The sequence below is a fragment of the Porites lutea genome, chromosome 3 (assembly GCF_958299795.1).
Source record: "Porites lutea chromosome 3, jaPorLute2.1, whole genome shotgun sequence".
In the NCBI taxonomy this organism is placed as follows: Eukaryota; Metazoa; Cnidaria; class Anthozoa; order Scleractinia; family Poritidae; genus Porites; species Porites lutea.
Window position 1 is genome coordinate 28,110,561 of NC_133203.1, and position 20,974 is coordinate 28,131,534.

Genomic DNA, 20,974 nt, shown 5'->3' on the forward strand with positions numbered 1-20,974 from the left:
TTCTTAATTAAAGCCAAGACCTAATCTATTACCTTTCTTTCGGTTCAATTCATAGCACGGTTAACTTAATAATCCATCTTCTATTTATCATAGATATTACTAGCTGTTGGCCTTAGTAGTCCGTATACTTTGTATTTCTTTAATGAGAGGATCGCTATTGGCTTTGGCAAAACGCGGCTCAGCTACACCCAGTTAACAACTCAGCAGATTCTAGTTGTCTAGAGGGTCTGCAAAACGCTAACTTTTCTCTGCATTAAAACACCTCAAACTTCATTTTAATGTGTTTTGTCTGATACGATTAGTAAGGCGATTTTAAGTGTCGTTTTCAGTGTCTTATCGCTCTTCATATTTACTGCAAGTGCTTTCACTGTTTTTTCTTTGGGTTGGGGGGCGGGATCTATCGCCACAATGGTTTGGTTTGTTGGAATCCCTCTGGTTGCACTGAAATTACTACCGATTTACGAGATCATAGACTTGAAATATGACATTGTCGCCTACTCTGTCCTCATTGCTCTGTCTTTACTCTTGATTGCTTTTCGTATATCAAAACTCATAAAGACCCTTTTCATTGTAATAGGTGCATCTGTGACACTTTGGACCTTGAGCAGGCATTGTGCAAGGGCTAGCCTGCAATTCAGGCGTATTTTGGGTGGGCGAAACCTTGTTCGTGTTCGTAATATTGTTGTAGCCGCCATGTTTTATTTTATGACAGTGGAAGATTGGGGAGAGTAGAAATAGTAACCCTTAAGGTAGGTGCGAGGGCGAAAGAAGGAAAGGGGGGAAGGGGGAGGGGGAGGGGAGAAAAAAAATACGCCTGCCCGATATCATTATTCTTTTGGGAAACTCCGTACGCTGGCAAACGGAGCCCCTGATTGGTGCGGCATAAGGAAGTAGATTGATGCCTGTCATTTAACTGTAAGTCTATATTGTTTATTCCGTTTCCGTGAGTCTTTTGGAATTGGAGTGGCTGGGAATGTCGCGTATATTACGCAATGAGAAAGTCAAAGCGATTTCTACACTGGTCATCAGGACAAGATTTGCTCGCAGTACTAAAACCTACACCACTTTTACCTCATGCCAAAGTGCTGCTTGTTCCAATACGTTTTTTTTTTTTTTTTCTGGCGAGTAGATTATACTCTAGAGGCTTCTATGTTTTGACTGAGCAAATGTGATTTTAGCCGCTTGTTTCACACTGAGAGGTCATGACAAGCTTATTGATTTTCTGTGGTTTTTGAATTTCTGGTCTTCATGATTTGCCGTCTGATGCAAGAGCGTTTTCTTTGACCTCTTTTGAAGCGTAAAGCTCTTTTTGTCGCTAAATAAGGCTGTTAGGGTCTTTATTTTTGTCTCAAGTGTGTTGATCTGAATAACTGAGCGATTTTCTTTCTAGTCCGAGAATGTGATGTTCTCCCGCAATGTTGTATAACGCCGCGCCCAGCTCGTTAGTTTTTGAAATTGTTTAAAGAATGTTAAACTCGCACGGATAACGATTTACAGAGACGAATTTAGAAGAATCAATTGCAGCTTAAAAAGAAGCTTCATCAGCTATGGAGAATTGCATTGTGACTCAGTCAAGATAAAAACAATGATAAACTCCAGCTTGTTTTTCTTAAGACAATGCGAGTCTTTGGACTGGAGCGACTGATGGGTTTTTTTGTTATTGTCGGCTACTCACTTCCGGAAGAGCGGTCACGCGTGTCTAATTAGGTACCGTTTAATTAGGGGGTGTTTCTCATTTTCACAGTGTTTTAGGGCAGGCGTTTTCTCTTCTCTCTCCCCGCCCCCTCCCCGCTCCCTTTGACTCGCCCCATCTCTTCCCGTCTTCGGGAAGTTTCAACATGGGGCTTTCGCGAGCAAATTGCGCGCTCAAAGAAAACGTCTGCACTGCAGGCTATGCAAGGGCTTGTTCCCTGATCTTGCTGAATTACATTTTTTGTATGTTTTATTTAACCAGGTCTCTTATTAACGGCTCGTGAAATTACGTATAACAATTTCGAAATATCACTCGTGGTATTTATGCCAAAAATCAATACAAATCATGCTATTACCTATACTTTTTAAAGTGAGTATATTTCCCTCAAGTAGCGGTCTCCCACAAGTGTTAATCATGGCGTCAGGAATCTTATAGCGAACCTACGTGTTTTCCTTTTTTTTTCTCGCGATGCCGGGAGGCGAAGGCAGGGAAGCGGCCGGTGCATTGCAGAATTGGTCGACAGATACTGTGAGAGGTGCTTTGTTTGCTTTACCACCTCCTCAACCGTTTGATGTTCGTAATTCGAACGCAGCAGAAAAATGGAAGGAGTTTGAGCAAGCCTGGAAGAATTACTCGATTGCCATGAAGTTGCACCAGAAACCCGAAGCCGTACAATATTGGTAGCAACATTGCTTACGTAATCGGAGCTGAAGCGCGAAAAGTTTTTGCTACGTTTACGGATTAGGCGAGCGACACCGACCAGATTCAGCCAGTGTTACAAAAGTTTGCAGCGTACTGCCAGCCACTTAAAAAAGTGCCTTTTGAAAGATACAAGTTTTATTGTAGAATGCAAGAATCGGGAGAGTCTTACTATCATTGTCGGACAGCTCTTCGGCAGTTCGCAGAAAGGTGCGAATTTGAATCGATTACCCCGAATAATTTGAATTGTCCTTAGAGAAAACGGACGAGATTTGTCGCTCTCATGAGACCATGGTACAGCAGATGAAGGTTGTCGGTGATGTCGGTTTAAGCGTTGCAGATGCGCGAACTATGAATACTGTGTCTAGAGAGGCTAAAAGAGGGAGACGTAGGCGCGGTCGTGGCTCGAGAAATACTGGCGCGTGGGAAAATAATATAGTTGTGCATTTTGCGGACGTGAGCATGGTTTAGTGAAGCGTGAGAATTGTCCGGCTTATGGACAGAGCTGCAATAAGTGTGGCATGAAAAAACATTTCGCGAACGTGTGTTGTAGACACGCGCCTAAGCCCACGTCTCCCGCCAGATGATTCTCAACTGGTAACGCTGAAGTTGGAATAAGGATATTATCATTGGTTTCAGCCCGACACAGGAGCTCAATGCAATGTTGTCCCTTTGCATCTGTACAAGAAGGTGACCAAAGATTTTGATCTGCGCAATGTGACCGCTGTCAATACGGCGATTATTCCTATGGTGGTACTTCAATTCCTATCCTCGGGAAAGGTCCTTCGCGTGTATGGCGTGGAGATTTCAAATGCCTGCTTGTCTGCAATTTCGTAGAAAGCAAGAGAGTTAGGCCTATTCTGGTCATTAAAGCGTGCCTTGGAATGAACATTATTACGTATCTACACAACGACCAGTTGAACCGACCAGGTCTCCGCTTACCAGCTGTTTAAGAGGTTTCCTCGTGTCTTTACTGATGGTGTAGGTGCTCTTGCAGGCGAATATCACATGGTGCTGGATAAGTCGGCTAGGCCAGTTCAACATCCTCCTCGCCGAGTTCTGGCATGTTGTTCAGGATAGAGAGTGTTCGTTCTGTACTAAGTTTTACTCAGTCAAATGGTAAAGCCGAAAACGCTGTGCGGACAGTGAAGCGTCTGTTTGAGAAATGCAAAGAAACCGGTATGTCAGAATTTGAAGCTCCACTTGACTGGCGAATACGCCCCCTGAGGGGATGGATACCAGCTCGGCACAGCACTTGATGGGACGTCGATGCCGTTCGTTACTTCCGATGTCAGAGTCCCCTTTACAACCAAGTTACTGCGTGGTGATCTGCGTGCGTTGGCCGAAAGGAAAAATAACACCAAAAGGGCTACTACGATCGGCACGCGAATCAGCTTCGGTGACACTCTGCGTGTGAGGCGTCCAGTTGAGAAGGTGTGGTCACCTGCTACGTGCGTGAGGTTTACAGGTCCTCGCAATTTCCTTGTAAAGACTGATGATGCCCTTTGCCGTCATAATCGTCGTGACCTGTTGAGCACTAGGGAAACTCCGGTTACTGATCAACCTAATTAGCCTGCTACTCCTCAGTCCAGTCGCAGTAATGCGGAACTCCCTAGAGCACATTTTCCTGCGACCGATGCATCTGTGTCAAATGCGCACGAGTCTGTTCCTGAGCGAGTGCCAACACCCATTAAATTAGGTCAACAGGAAACTCCATTTTCTTTGCCATCTTATGTGCCGCCAACTGATCTTCGAAGACCGCAGAGAGAAAGAAGGTCCCCGAAAAGATTTCAAGACTTTGTTCTAAACCAACGTGCGTTTACGGTTTTTCACAATTTTGTTCTAATTCTACGTAGTTTTTTTCTTTAACCTAGCTTGCGATTACGTTTGTCTTGATTTCGTTCTAACTTAGGACTCTGTAGAGAAGGTTTGAGAACTCTGCCCAGAACTCTGAGTTTTGTAGTAAAAGTTAGGGATAAATTGAGCTGTTGGTTAATAAATGCTAATTCGTGTTGTTATCTCTTTTTTGTAAGAGGGAAGGTGTGACGAGTGTCAAGTAAAAATTGCCGTTTGTCATTAGGACTAGCGTTACGTACTGCTTCAATGACATATTTAATTAAGTAGGCTATATGTAAGGTTTCTTGATTTATTAAAGTGAGCATATTTCCCTCACGCAGCGGTCTCCCACAGGTGTTTCAATAAGTACCCCAAAATACAAGAACCTTTTTTGCCAGACTTAAAATAAGTAGGTTCTTATTCGCGGGTGTTTACTTAACTTATATCGGTTGACATGACTCCTGGGTTCAAACCATTCAACGCAGTGCTACAAAAATATGCTAATAAAACACTGTACCCTGCATATTCTAACATAGAGATTTACTAGTATGATTTATTGTGGTTCTTTTGAGGTTTAATTGCACTAGAACTCGTTAAACATTCTCCTCGAAGAGACGCCTTTTTTATGTCTTACAAATTCTCCTTTGAAATATCACCACATTTTATTGGGTAAGATTCAATATAATTAATACAACTTTTAATTGAATTTCGTTCAAGTGAAGAATGAAGGTTGATCGATGGTCTATTTCCCTCGTTTCCAATGAAATGTATACCATCGAATCGATGGTATGTTGCTCGCATCTTCCAAATACGGTAAGCATCAGTTGGCCTTTAAGTCAATCAGAAAAGGGCGCATAGATTTTGGATGAATATTAAATTAAGCGGTTGTAGTTCAAAATCAGTCTTGTCAAGCAGGAGTCTGTTGAGGGTAACTTTATGAGATATCTTTCCCCAGGAAAACTTTTCTGAATATCTAAAGATCATGGTCTCAAATATAGTATTATGAGGCGATTGACTTCGTTCCATTTACTAGATACAGAAAAAAAACTGCAATGCTTACTATACTCAAAGAAATTTACTTACAAACCAGATGTTTGGTTGGACCTTTATCAGTTTCAAATAAGGGAACACTTGATATTGATTGAAAAAATAATGAGCACGTCCAATCGAAAGCCATTATCTACGCTGGATCTCATGCACTAGCTTCAAATGTTTTGAATCTACCAATCACTGTATACATGTTAATATAAAATAAGTGTAAGCCATCAAGGGAACTCTGAGTTCACCGATTTCAAATAATTCTCAAGGTTTGTTTTCAAAAGTGTTATGTAATTGAAACTTAAACTAAAATTGCTCTTCGTTTTTTATTTTTCTTTAGTGGGTTATAAGGTTAAACGTTTGTGGTGCGGTTTTTATTCAGCGGGTGTTTACTATACTTATAAAATGACTCCTGGGCTGATACCATTCACTGTGCTACCAAAATATGCTACCAAAAACAATGTACCCCGCTTGTTTGGACCATTATCTTAAAATAAGGGCAACTTGATAGAGAACATGAAATAGATTGAAAAAATTATGAGTACTCCAGTCGAAAGCCTTCAATTTCATTATCCACCCTGGATCCCACTCAACAGTTTTAAATGATTCAAACGTTTTGAATCCACGAATCACTGTATACATGTTATACGAATAAGTGTTAACCATCAAGGGAACCCTGAGCTCACCAATTTCAAATTATTCTCAAGGTTTGTTTTTAAATGTGATATGTAAATGATCTTTGACTAAAATTGCTGTTCCTTTTTTTATATATCAGTGTGTTAGCTAAACATTGCGGTACTTTAGTAAAAATAAATATTACAATTCTTCCTATTATTCGATTCAACACTAAGTGTCAGGCAAATAAACATGATTTAATCTTGTCTTTCGAAAGATGAATTAATGTAAGGTATTTACCTATCCTGGTGATGGGTATGTTTGTTTTTAAATAGATCGACAATACTAGAAGGCGGATTTTGGAAAAAAATCCGAAGATTAACGAAGAATCTTCTCCTTCGATTCTCCCAATCAGGGTGCGGTTAAACAGTGCACGGAGCTAAAACGTCACAAAGTTAACGAAGGCTTCAACCTACAGTAGGAGTATACTAATGTCAGACCAAACAGCAACCATTGCTTCCCTTTGTGTTTCCACTCTCCAATCTCTCATCGTATTGGCTGCTAATTTTCTCACCATAGCTGTGTTTTGGATTCACCGAAACAAACTAAGACGAACTTACTTACTTCTTATCAATTTGGCCGTAGCCGATCTTCTCGTTGGATTCGCATACGTGGCACCACATTTGACGGTGTTAGCACTTCCTAGTTACATTAGAAAATCTAAACCTAATGTCACGACTTATTACTATCTTGTAATCCAATTTCAAGTTACATTTTTAAGTACATCGATGTTCTTTCTGGTTCTTATTTCTCTCGAATGGCATTTGCTTTGATTTGGCCGCTTCTTCATCGAACAACAAGCACGAAGACGTTCATCTACGGTGTCGTCGCCGCTTGGTTAGCAGGTGTTTCTTTGGGTTCATTAACCTGGCTGGTTAGCTACGGAATATTTGAGATTTCTCACTATACCCTCACATTTTAAATCGTAATCGTCTTATCACTGGCAACGATGTGCACATCATACCTAGCAATCCGAAAAAAACTTAAACGCAGTGACCCCACAATCAGTACAACACACCAGCTCAAAATGGTGGAGCAAAACACAAGGAAACTTTCCAAAACTTTGTTCCTTATGACAGGAGCATCTGCTGCCTTTTGGGTTCCAAGCCTTGTTTTATTTTGTTGTCTTAATTTCGCTCCAGGAATGTTTCCTGGATTTGTGAAATATTTGTTAATCATGATTCATATGTGCAATTCCGTCGTAAATCCAGTGATTTACAGTCTGAGAATGCCAATGTTCAGACAAAGTCTTAGACGATTTAGACTTGTAAAAATTCGAAAGCAGCGGAAAAAATACATAGTTAATTGAGGATATTTTTATAGAGCCTAAGATAAAAGAAATATACATTGTAGTGACCAAGATTTGTAATCTGAGCTCGACACTTGAAAAATGAAATCTGGGCCCCGGGTTCAGGTCGAACTTTTCATGAACCGAACCTATCCTATCCGAACCTAATACATTGAACTAAGTACATGATAAATTCGGAGTATGAATAATAGGAACAACTATTTCAATTTCACACGGTTCAGCCGTTCTTTTCGCCTTGCCCGGCCAGGAATTTCGCCTTTGGAGCGACTTTTGGAAAGGATTTAATTCAGAAAGTAGAACTTTTCATGTACCAAACCTGATGCATAAATTATTAAATCGTATTTTGTCTACTGTAGTTTTGCCTAGTTCAGCTGTAATTAAGATCGGCGCGTGAATCAGTTCAGCTAATCTAAATAATTTGGGTCGGCCTTATTTCGAGTTAGCTTTTGGCTCATGAAAAGTTCGGCGTAAAATGATGGCGACAGGATTTTCTTCATTTCATTTGTAATATAAAAGCAGGAGATGATGCTTAAAGCATCTTTTAAGTTTTCTCGAATTTTTTAAGTCCCATTGTTTTCTTTTCTTTTTATGAACCGCTTGAGATTGTTTGTCTAAAATTTGACTGTCAACATTTTGATCGGCAGTGCCGCCGCAGCATTTAGACTTCATAATATGTGGGGGTGTGTTCGAGCAACTCGCTCGCTACACGACGAGGTACCAGGAATCTGATTTACATCTTGCTTTTATTCTTCTTAATCTTCTTACAACTTCTGCTTACTCTACTTCTCCTACATCTCTATTAACACGTTGTTCAAGTATAGTAGCGGTTTTAATAGCCAAAGCTGGACGTGTTTGGGTTAGCTGACCGGAAGAGTTTCTATTGTATTTCTTATCGCTAACACTGCAACGGGTTTGCTATTGTCAGGGAATAGATTAGCTTACGCACAGCCGCAGCTGATAATTACCAAAGAACGAAGGTCAGCTCTAACACCACAAACACGACCACCTGCAACATTCCTAATATGGCAATAAGTAGATTCGCGAGCTAAGAATAACTTCAAGTACAAGTAAAAACAAAAGATTAAAACAGGAAAACAGTACGTGGACAAAAACAATACTTAATGAAACAAAAACTAAACTCAAAAGTTAAGATAGATCCGTCTTAAAAATAACTTTCAAAATACTTCACAACATTCCTCCCCCCTTAGAAAAAGCATCGTCCTCGATGCAAAAGGACGTAATACATATAAATGAGAAATAAGTGCGTAAAATATCAAAATAAAACTACCACACTACACAATGTTAATTTAAACAATGTCAACAGTTCAATGTCAATAGTTCAGTGTTCAATACATTGTCCTTGAATCTTGAGACTTGAAAACTTGAGCTAAATAAATTGATGACCGTGTTCTTGTGAACGACTTGACTAGAGAACCACTTGAAAACGTTGAGAATTGACAGCATATATCATCCTGTAGTAGAATTCAACTTGAATGTAGCGGAGAACGCATACTTGGAAGACAAGGCTATCTTGTTTGTAAATTACCGATATTTCTTGTTATGAAACACAGCTCCAAATGAAGCGAACTCATCTGATGAAGACACAAAGTACTAACCAGTGATAAGTATCAACAAGCACAGTTCTGCTTAACCGTAACAAAGAAGGGGTCAAACTCGACCAAACAGAGTAGCGCATGCCATGCGGAGTGATCAAAGTGTGTTTAGACTTCTTGGAGACAAACAATCGAGTAATGCTCAGATCCATTTCAGTAGTTCAAAAGCGACGAAAATTCACCGACAAGCCATCGAAGAACAACAGAAGAATCGGTGATTGAATATATGACGAAATACCAATGCAAGCAACTTTACAAAATAACTATTACAAAGCACGTTATATATCAAATTATCTAATTTCCGACGTCTAAGGTTATAATAACTATTTTACACAAACAAGTTAATCAAACTAGCCAGAGAAACTAAACATAAATATAGAAGCTAATAGATCAAAAGATTTTAAAAAAAGATAGATGCAATAATTTCTGTAATTTCACTTGCGCATAACTTGATACTGACCATTGAACAACTACTCAACTTGCTTAATTAAGAACTTAATAACTGTGTTTATAATAACACTTCAGACACTAATGCAAAACTGACTGATAACAGATGGTGAACTTCTGACTTCAAAAACTTATCAAATTCATGATATTGTAAACAACTCACAAAAAGATTATAGACAGACTAGAAAAACGGAGAGAAGGCGTTCATAAATTCATGGACAAGAATATCTTGGGTATCAATTCGTGGATAAGAGAAAATCAAAGAAATATAAGCCAAGCGACAAGGCAAAGTACAAAAACTAAAATTATTTTTGTGATTGAAGATAATTATCAATGAGACGTCTATCCAAAATATGGTGTTCCGGTTCCCACGTTGATCGATCCTTAGGAAAGGAAAGCCACTTGACCAAGTACTCGACCTTTCCATTTCTCTTTCGACGTTTTAGAATTTTTTCTGCACTAAACACAGTTTCATTGTCGATAACAATTGCTTCCGGAGTTGATTCTTTTGCATTTTGAAGTTGATTCTTTGTCTTTTCGCGGTATAATTCCTTGTTTGACTCTTTCTGTTTTTGTGGCGTCTCAATACAAACTGGATTTAAGTCAGTGTCTTTAGGATTCGGTTCAGCAGAAATTGGTTCAAAACAATCTTTTGGAATATCAGATTCAATAATGTACGGCTCGGCAGGGTCATCAAAAGGCGGAGGGTCAATTGGTCTCAAATTAGGATCAACAAATGGCTTCATACGATTTGCGTGACACGAAAAAGCAACTTTTTTATTGGTGATCGTGCGCAACTTAAAATGAACCGGTGACAATTTCTCAACAATTCTGTGTGGACCCAACCAATTATGCATTAACTTTTTGGATAACCCTTTTCTAGTCCTCGGGGTATAAACCCAAACACGCTGTCCAACTTCAAAAAGAGGTTCTTTTGTCTTTTGATCGTAATAATCCTTCATTTTTTGTTGTGCACGTTGTAAATTTTCTCTCGCTAAATTCTGAGCCAATTCGACTTTTTCGACAACACGTTTTCGATAGTCAAGGACCGAAGTACTCAAATCATCAGCCGCAGGAGGCAAATACTTAACGTCAATTGGCAAGCGTGGCTCTCGCCCATAAAGAACGTAAAAAGGAGAATCCCCAATTGCATCTAAAACAGAAGTCCTATGCGCAAACAAAATAAGCGGTATGAACTCGTCCCAATCTTTCTGGTTTTTGGAAACGTACATTGACAAAGACTGACACAAGGTAGAATTAAACCTTTCTACAAGACCATCGGTCTGTGGGTGATAACTAGAAGTATTGACCTTTTGAATTTGAAATATCTTACAAACTTCTGCAACGACCTTAGATAAAAAGTTAGTTCCCCTGTCAGAGAGCAACACACGTGGTGCCGCATGTCTAGAAATAATTTCATCGATCAAAAGACGTGCAATAACAGTTGCTTCGACACTAGGTACTGGGAATGCTTCGACCCAACGAGTTAAATAATCACTAAAAACTACAATATACCTACTGCCTTTACTAGAAGGTGGAAAAGGACCTAAAACATCAACAGCCACTCTGTCAAATGCACCCTCGACTGGAATCGGAAGTAAAGGTGCCTTTTTCGAATTTCGTGGAGACTTTCTCATTGAACACTCAACGCAAGACTTAACCCAATGTTCTTCATCTTTAAACATACCTTTCCACCAGTATCTTTGCTTAAGCTTACTAAAAGTTTTGTTCAAGCCAAAATGAGCACCAGCAATATGATCATGTACATTAGGGAGAATTTCAAAACGTAATGCAGCTGGGACAACAAGCTGAGAAAAAGATTCACGAGAATTACGCCTTCGATTAAAATCAATGTGGTAAAGCAAACCATCTTGACCAATATAAAAATTATCGCTTGTGAGTAAAATCTTGCGTGCATCTTTATCGTTAGTAGGTAGGATATCATTCTCTAGAAAATCAATCATTACAGCTAATTCAGGATCTCTTCTTTGCATTTCTTGAGTGTGAGGCGTTTGAGGGCCTTCTTTACTGAGCGAACTCATTGCACAAGAATCATACGGACGTCTAGACAAACAATCAGCATTACCATGGATTCTACCAGGGCGATGAACTATATTAAAGTCATATTGTTGCAAAAGTAAGGCCCATCTCGCAAGACGACCAGAAGCATCTTTAACATTCATTAACCAACGAAGAGAACTATGATCAGTAACAACAGTAAACTTATGATTGTGTAAATAAGGCTGAAATTTCTTAATACCCTCAACTAATGCGAGAGCTTCTCTTTCTGTGGTACTATAATTTTGCTCTGCCTGATTCAAACCACGACCATTGTACGCAATGACGACTACTTTTCCATTTTGAATTTGTGCCAAGGTAAAACCAATAACAGTGGAGCTAGCATCAACAAATAGCAAAAATGGTTGCCGAAAATTAGGATATGCCAAAATGGGTGCAGAAACTAAGGCACGCTTAAGCTTGTCAAAAGCCTCAGCACAAGCTACAGTCCAAACAAAAGGAACGTTCTTCTTTGTCAAAGCATTCAAAGGGTTGGCAATATGTGAAAAACCTCTTACAAAACGTCTGTAATAATTAGCAAGGCCTAAGAAACTCCTCAATTCCTTCAGATTTGTGGGGGTGGGGTATTCCTTAACCACCCTTACTTTGTCTGGACTGGGACTAATGCCTTCTGGCGTAACTACTTGACCAGGATACTCTACTCTTTGTTTACTGCATTTCTTTGGTTTCAACTTAACATTGGCGTCACGCAACCTTCTAAAAACTTCTTCCAAACGGACTAAATGCTCATCTTTAGACTTAGAGAAAATGATTATATCATCGATGTAAATCAAAGCAAAACGGTATTCTAAGCCTCTCAAAATATGACCCATAAGTCTTTGAAAACTGGCTCCTGAATACACTAATCCAAACGGCATTGTGAGAAATTCGTAAAGGCCATTGTGTGTAGAAAGGGCTGTCTTCTGTTGCGAATCCTTCTGCATTTGTATTTGCCAAAAACCACTTTTTAGATCCCACACGGAAAACACGCTTGCACCAGCTAAAGAATCTAGCGCATCAGCAACTAAAGGCATTGGAAAGCTATCTACTTTAGTGACTTTATCAACTTTACGAAAATCAATACAAAATCTAAATGACCCATCCTTCTTTTTTACCAAAACAACTGGAGAGCTCGAAGGAGAGACAGACTCTTGAATTATTCCTTTTTCAAGCATTTCGTCCACTTGACGGTCAATCTCTTTCTTAACATCAGGAGATACTCTATACGGCCTTTGCTTAATAGGCGTAGCATCGCCAGTATCAATGACATGCTGTACAAGGGATGTTCTACCCAACTGATCCCCAGGAAAAGCAAAAACATTACGATATTTATTAAACAAATTCTTAAATTTTACTTTCTCATCATCATTCAAAATACTATTCGACAAATCAGGAAACTCTGAATAATCTTTTGGTTGTTGCAGATCATCTGAAGAATTATGCTGAGCATCCGAAGAGGTGGAATTTTTGCCAATCTCAAATGTTGCTAAATCATTATCAACACGCCCAAAATCTGCCAATTTAGTCCTACGAAAAATTTTAACTGGTTGTGCGGAGGGGTTTACCATCGTAACAGGAATAGTTGCATCATTAGAAACCTTTACGAGCTCTGACGCTCCAAAAACTGAGTAACGGTGAGGCAAATCAGACTTAGGCGTGACCAATCCATAAATTTCACTGGCACTGGTGTTTACACCTTTCGGCATTGAACTTAATCTACCAATAACAACAACTTCTGATTGAGCGGGAATAGTAAATGAATTATCAGCATGCACTGACAAAATATAATTATCAAAAACTTCAGCATCCAAATCATCACTAAAACTATCAGCAAAGGGGAGGGGATCCTCGGGGTGGAAAAATTCAATGATGTTCTCCATAAAATCAATTCTCGAACAATATTTTTGAAGAAAATCCCTGCCCAAAACAACGTCATGAGTTAAATCTTTGATAACATAGGCTTCAAAAGGAAAAACATCAGACTTAATAACAAAATTGAGCCATACTTTACCAAGAACGTTAAGAGGAGAACCACTTACAGTCGTTACACAACTGGTCGACGAGGAATCTAAACAACAATTTTTGTGACTAAGATACTTGTCCCAAACTTGAGAACTAATTGCAGTTACCGCTGCTCCTGTGTCAAGGAGTGCACGATAACTATTTCCCTTTATTGTTACACTTACATTAAAATTGTCACTCTCGAAAGGCTGAATAGAATCAATTTTACTGGATGTGGCAGGCAAAGAAGCCCTGTCAGTCACATCAGTCACATATGCCCTTGTCTCTGGGCTACTTGCGACAGACAAGCCACGACATTCACCACAAATATTATTTTTAGCCCCAACGATATTTACCTCCAAATTTTCTTCATTTTTAGACTCAGGCGCCAACTGTGCTTCTTTCTTAATTTCATCTATACTGACTTTTCGAGATAAATTTTCACTTGAAGACTTCCCATAAATGACTTCACGTTTAGGAGAAAACATAGGTACACTTGGCGAGTGAACATTTTCGTTTTCATTTGGCGATGACCCGGCGATTACACCATCAAATTTTGTTATGACCTGAGAAAGACACTTAATAACTCCAAACAAATATTTTCATTAGGGACATCTCGAGGTTGGCAATCTTGAGAACACTCATGTTGACATGTGACGGAAACTTGAGGTTTAAACATTTCAGACTTTGGCGTAACAATAGGCTCACAGGGATTAGACACAACATGGCTAAACTCTTGAACATTCTTTTTAGTAACATTCTCGGCCGAATTTCCAGAGTTACTGAAAGCACATTTATCAGAACTAGATCCGACTGAAGAATGGTTATTACTTGTAGAATTTTCAAGCGCCCCCATCACGGGTTCACTACCACACACGATAGGGGCGCCAGCCAGTTTAACTGAGCGCCCATTTTTCCCTGGTGAAAAGCATTCTTCATATTGTTTTTCCGATACAGGCCACTAAAGTTGGGTTTCGAACTTCCATAACTACCCAATTTAGGATTCTTTCTGAAAATGCTGCCCCCATAACGAAAACGATTAAGTTTGCCCGATCGAAATTTACGATTAATACGACGATTTCCATTATTTTGGAAGTCTGTGCTCCAGACATTAAATTCGTCCCTGACAGATTGTTTGATTTCCTCTTCTGAGGGGTTAGACTGTAATTCTTTAAAATTCTCCACTTCTTGACCATTATTCGATTTACGGCTAAGAGTTACCAACTCTTTTAGTTTTGCAATGTTTAATGCAGACTCTAAATCAGGCGGTTGATGTAAAATAACATGTTCACGTATTTCAGGCCTTAAACCACGGACAAAACAATAAAGCCATTCACTTTTAGGTAAATTTAGACGACAGCAGAATGAAAGAATATCGTAATAATAATCGGCAACAGTCTCCCCTAACAACTGACGACGTTCTTCTAATTTTTGCCTCAACTGCCATAGGGTTACTTTTGATTCAAAATGGGAAATTAATTTTTGTGACAAAACTTGAAACGACTCATTTTCATCAGCCTCTGTTAAAGTTTTAAACCACACGCTAGCGTGTTTTTTTAGAAAAAGGGGAAGACCAAGAGCTAATTTTTCTTCGTCCCAACCATTTAACAAACCGGCGCGTCTATAATTGACAAGAAACTCACGAACATCTTCTCTCTCGTCGCCATAAAATAGTGGAAACTCAACAACGGGCCTATTCATTACTTAAAAACGAGACTCTGGCATTATTATTTTGTTTTAAATATAACTCTTATTCTACATATAACTAAACTTAGAAAATAGTTCTCAGTTGCTTGCAATGGTAAAGTTCCTAGCACTTACAGATTTCCAGGGGCTGATCTTGTACTCTTCACTAGTTCTCACCAAACCATGCTCAGCAAAATAAGAAAGTTCTCCTCCAAATTAGACTCTGGACTCTTCACCAAAATAACGAGTTCGCCGCCAAAATATCAGCTTCTTCACCAAAATATCGAGTTCTCCACCAAAATAACGGGTTCTCCACCAAAATATGTGGGGGTGTGTTCGAGCAACTCGCTCGCTACACGACGAGGTACCAGGAATCTGATTTACATCTTGCTTTTATTCTTCTTAATCTTCTTACAACTTCTGCTTACTCTACAACTACACTACTTCTCCTACATCTCTATTAACACGTTGTTCAAGTATAGTAGCGGTTTTAATAGCCAAAGCTGGACGTGTTTGGGTTAGCTGACCGGAAGAGTTTCTATTGTATTTCTTATCGCTAACACTGCAACGGGTTTGCTATTGTCAGGGAATAGATTAGCTTACGCACAGCCGCAGCTGATAATTACCAAAGAACGAAGGTCAGCTCTAACACCACAAACACGACCACCTGCAACATTCCTAATATGGCAATAAGTAGATTCGCGAGCTAAGAATAACTTCAAGTACAAGTAAAAACAAAAGATCAAAACAGGAAAACAGTACGTGGACAAAAACAATACTTAATGAAACAAAAACTAAACTCAAAAGTTAAGATAGATCCGTCTTAAAAATAACTTTCAAAATACTTCACAACAATATTTTAATATTATTTTGGGGGTGAGAGATTGACTCATACCTTTTTGAAAATAATAGCAGTAGGATTCAAGCCGAATTAAAAGGCTAACATTGTTTGAACGAAATTAAAAGGAAAATATCTACTTATATTAATAGCGTTTAACAAAATAACCAAGAATGATGCGCAATAAAAGAAAATCGCTTTTTAATTTCTTGTCTCACCCTTACTCATCTGTCCCCGATCTTTTTACAATGTAGTTTTAAAGTAAGCGTTTTATCCAGAAAGCAGGAAAAAGTTTAAAAAAATTCCCCTTTTCTATTAAAAATTAAGGAAATATTATGTGAACAAACGATTGTTAAAACCTAAAATAAAAGTGCGGATATGTCATGGTAAAATATATTATCAACACGGGTTCAAAAATACTGAGAAGATATTAAGGAGAAATCCATAAGGAAATTATGTTATATTAATTTTCAGTGGACAAAAGCCTTGCACCAGAAAAAAGAAAAATAAGCCATACCAAATTCTTTTTTACACTTGTCAAGGGCTATAGACGTAATTAGTTATCTGTAAAAACACCAAAGAGAATTTCTAACAGGAGCTTGAGAAAATGAATTTCAAATTTCATAGTAATTGAGAAAACACAGAACAGGTAAATTTCGTCATTGCTAACACCTCATTTTGTAAAATGTGAGGCTTTTGAAGTTTGTTTTACGTTTTCTCGGGCTCCAATATAAAGAACCTCTTCTTCGGAGTTTTATTATACAACTTATAGCTACATTAATAGCCCTTGAAAAGTATGAAAAAAAAGCAATATGCTTGAGATTATTGTGGTACAAGGTTTTTGACAACGGAAAATTAAAACTACTCATTTGACAATTTCCTAATGGATTTCATCTTAAATACAATGAAGTTCAATTATCCCCTAGCAGCAAGTTAATTTCATATCAGTCATGAAAACTTTTGAATCGATTAATGAGCAGAAAACAATACCTTTTTTTAGGAAAATAAAAGTTCACTATTTTCCTGATCATTTTAACATGATTTATCATTTTATGGGCAGATTTTTTCTTTTATGTTCAAAGGTGGATTTCTCTTGGAAACTATAGGTACGTTGGTGAAAAAGAAGAAAAAAATAAGGGTGATGTAGTAACACAATTGTGTCAACACACATTTAATTTAAAAATTTTTTTTTTTTCAAATTTCATTTCAAAATTGGGCTTGGATAGTGTAGGAGCTGCTTGGAAGGTCTCTCCTAATTGCTCGCAGAAAAAATGACATTCTTTCAATTGTTTTAGTATTGTTTGGGGCTGGGGTTAGGCACCCTTGGTGACTTCTCTTGAGAGCAGCTGCTACGTGACCCTTTGGCTTCGCCGTTTAAATTTTTAGTAGTCTCTGTTTTTTATTTATAATTTATAATTACATGGTTTCACAACTTTTAATTTCAGTAGAAATTATGTTACTTAGCATATTGATTGTAAACCTTAAAAGCCATGCTAGATTTTTCAAACATTGCAAACGCATTTAGGCAAAGCAAAATGCGTTCAAATTATCCCTTGGGCTTTTGTCTTGCTTTGAGATATGTCTTTCAGTCTTTCATATACAACTGAGTGGTTGTTAAATAATACATTTCCTGTGCTTATTGAAACTCTTTTTGGGTGAAGGTGTGCTTATATAAGGAACTATTTCACCCCAGGTAGCAGGGCACTGCAAAGAAAGCGATCATCAAAAACTATAAAATCAGACAACACTACTGGGCTATATACAGAATATTCTCCAGAAGGTCTGGAAGTTTGTATGTCGAAATGTCTGGTGATACTGCTTCCATTGCAGTCTTAATCCTTCTCGCTTTTCTGTCTATCATCGTTTGTATTTCTAACGCTCTCACCGTGTTTATTTTCTGGGTCCATAAAAGTAAATTGAAACGAACAAGCTTTCTTGTTATTAACTTGGCTGTGGCGGATCTCCTTATTGGACTCACAGATACTCTAGAGGTCGGAGCATTTGCTCTTCCAAGACATATCGGGTCAAACGAAACTATTACGGAGATGAAAGGTAGCATTGTAGCCCCTCTTGTAGCCTCTTTCTCGTGTGCATCTGTGTTTTTTCTCGTGCTGATTTCCCTGGAACGAGCCTTTGCTTTGATTTGGCCGCTTCGACATCGTGTAACAAGCAGAAAGGTCTACACCTATAGCGTTGTTATAGCGTGGCTAGCAGGGATAACTATAGGTGTATTCAGTTTCCTTGCTGTAGTTAGAAAATACCAAGTGAAGTATTTTGCAGTTGCTGCTACAATCATTATTGGTTTCTCCTTGATTACGATTTGTGTGTCTTACCTGTCCATCAGAAAAAAAATTAGCAACAGAACTCCTGCTATCGACACAGAGCATAGCAGAATAAGCATCGAACAAAATACAAAACTCTCCAAGACTCTTTCTGTCATGATCGGTGCATCTTCTGCTTTGTGGGTTCCTAGCGTTACATGGTACAATATCAGTCTATGGTTTCCAAGCCTGTTTCCTCATTTTGTTGCTCACCTTTCCACAATGGTACATTTGACTAATTCTCTTGTTAATCCAGTCATTTATAGTTTAAAAATGCCAATATTCAGGAAAAGCTATGAACAATTGAGAGACAAGATAAAACTTGTCAAGCGAGCGAAAAGGTACACAGTAAATTAATTAGTAAGAGCCAGAGGATTAGATTTAAAATATATATATAAGATTTGTTTATAGTGGAAAGTGCACTTAGCTTATCCAGCTAGTTTACAGGCACTCCACTCAAATAATTCTGAAACAAATGATGCAAATAGAACATAACAGGAATAGAGACCTTTAGATTCGAGGACGAGGACGGCTACGAGTACAAGATTTGACTTAAAGTTTTTTCTTGTATTCTCAAAATATAGACTTCCCGGAAAGCTTCCTTTTACCATTTTTCACTAGAAAAGTTAGCATTGTTATCTTTAGTGAAGGAGGTTACGCGCTCTCCCGATCGCAAAATGATAAAACTTTTAAAATTTGATATCTTGTTTTCGCCCCCACGACATTTGCGCGAAAACTCGTAGTAGAATGACGACGGCTACCACGTTTTCCCGCCGAAATGACACTGGCTCACGCGCGTACACTACTTAGCATTGAGAAAATCTCGTACTCGTAGTCGTACTCGTCTTAGAATGTAAAGCTCTCTATTAAAAACCCAAACTGGCGGGAGGCTGCACCAATTGGCTATTTACAAGTGTGACCGAGGATTTGAACTCGGAACGACCGAGATATCTTTGTTAGTTACGACTCAAACTTGGGAGCCATGAAAAGTCCAATCGCGTAACCCTAAGCCAGTCAGAATTGATAAGCATAGATTATTTAAAGAAAAAACCAGAGCGGTGCGTTTATAATATTTCTCTGTATTTCATTTTTTTTTTTACCATTACCTTAGGCCAGGTTAAGCAAAAGAGAAAATTATTTTCCTTTTCTTATAAATGACTGAAGAAATATTTTATGTAAACCGTCCATTGATAAAACCTGGGATTTGTTGATGTAGGATGGTAGAATGTTAGCCCATATTTATAAAAACAGAAAAGAAAAACAGTTCCAATTTTCCCTAATTATTATTTTGTGTTTTATTATGATTAGTCAGTAATTTATTGTTCTTGTTCTTTGTAGTGTTTTTTTTTTTCCTCTTCTACTTTTTTTTTTTTCGTGTTAAATAGTACTACACATCTCTTCTTTGACTTCTTTTAAAGACAAGAATTTTGCGGTGGTCCACGCACATTTAATGGAATCTTTAGAAACTGGATTCACATGTTAAGACGGAATCATCAGAAAATTAAGTAATTTCAACTTTGAGTGGACAAAAACCTTGTACCAGAATAATTTAAACAATATCGCATTCTTTTTTACTTCTTTCAAGGGATATACATATAATTCTTATCTATAATGACACCGACTATTTCTATAATGGGAGCCCGAGAAAATAAATGTCAAATTTCACAATAATTGTAAAAAAGAAAGGTAAAATTCTGAAAATTTCATGCGTAAGATGTCATTTTGGGAAATCTGACATTCGTTAAATTTTCTCGGGCTCCCATAGGAAATTTTCTTTGGTGTTATTACAGATAACTAATTACATTCTGTAGCCCTTGAAAAAGTGTAAACAATAATGCGATATCGTTTTAATTATTCTGGTACAAGGTTTTTGTCCACTGAAAATTAAAATTACTCAATTTTCTGATGGATTCCGTCTTAATAATTTATTATTTCAACCTTATTTTAGCTTCAGCTGTCCAGTATTGAAATGATGATTTACTTACATTTGATCTTTTCGTACTGTAAAAATTGTACATATCTGATGTTAATTAGCTGTTCTATTTTTTGTTTATTTTCTTCTATAGATAATAGATTACCTTAATTTAAACTCAACCCCAAAGGCTTGTTAGCTTTTATCATTCAAAATAAAGGCCTTCAGTTCTTCATCATCATCTTCTTCTTCTACCTTTTGTCTAGTAGTGAGATGTGTGAATCAGTCTCTCAAATTAAATTGACTTGGTGTTCAATAATTCATTATCATTCTTGAGGCTCTTTTGGTACAGTGCCGGTTGATATGACTAAGAACCTTTTCACGCCAAGGTAGTTCAGGTAACGTTCTCGGTAGGCTCTCGTACGGATTATTCCTCTTCGAAAAAAAAAACCGTTTTACTTTATCTCGGTCGTTATGACAAACGATACGGCAGCCATTGCAGTTTTGTGCCTTCTTGTTCTTCTGTCCGTTGTTGTTTTCATTTCTAACACTTTCACTGTGCTTGTTTTCTGGATTCATCGAAAGAAACTAACGCGAACAAAGCTTTCTCGTTATCAACCTGGCTGTGGCGGACCTCTTTGCTGGACTCACAGAAATAATAGAGGTCGCCGGTGGATGGACTTTGGCAGGACATATCGACACAAACAAAACAATCCAAGAAGTCAATGAAAGCGTTCCACCTTCTTTTCAAATCTTATCCTCGTCCGCATCTGTATTTTTTCTCGTTCTGATTTCTCTGGAGCGAGCCTTTGCCTTGATCTGGCCGCTTCGTCATCGTGTAACAAGCA

The 20,974-nt window shown here is 38.2% G+C and overlaps 1 protein-coding gene across 1 annotated transcript; it reads left to right on the top strand.

Moving 5' to 3' along the window:
* Positions 1-17,695: 17,695 nt before the first annotated feature.
* Positions 17,696-18,571, top strand: LOC140932086 (adenosine receptor A3-like). Its single transcript, XM_073381742.1, has one exon. The coding sequence runs from the start codon at positions 17,696-17,698 to the stop codon at positions 18,569-18,571; it is 876 nt and encodes a 291-aa protein (XP_073237843.1).
* The last annotated feature ends 2,403 nt before the right edge of the window (positions 18,572-20,974 follow it).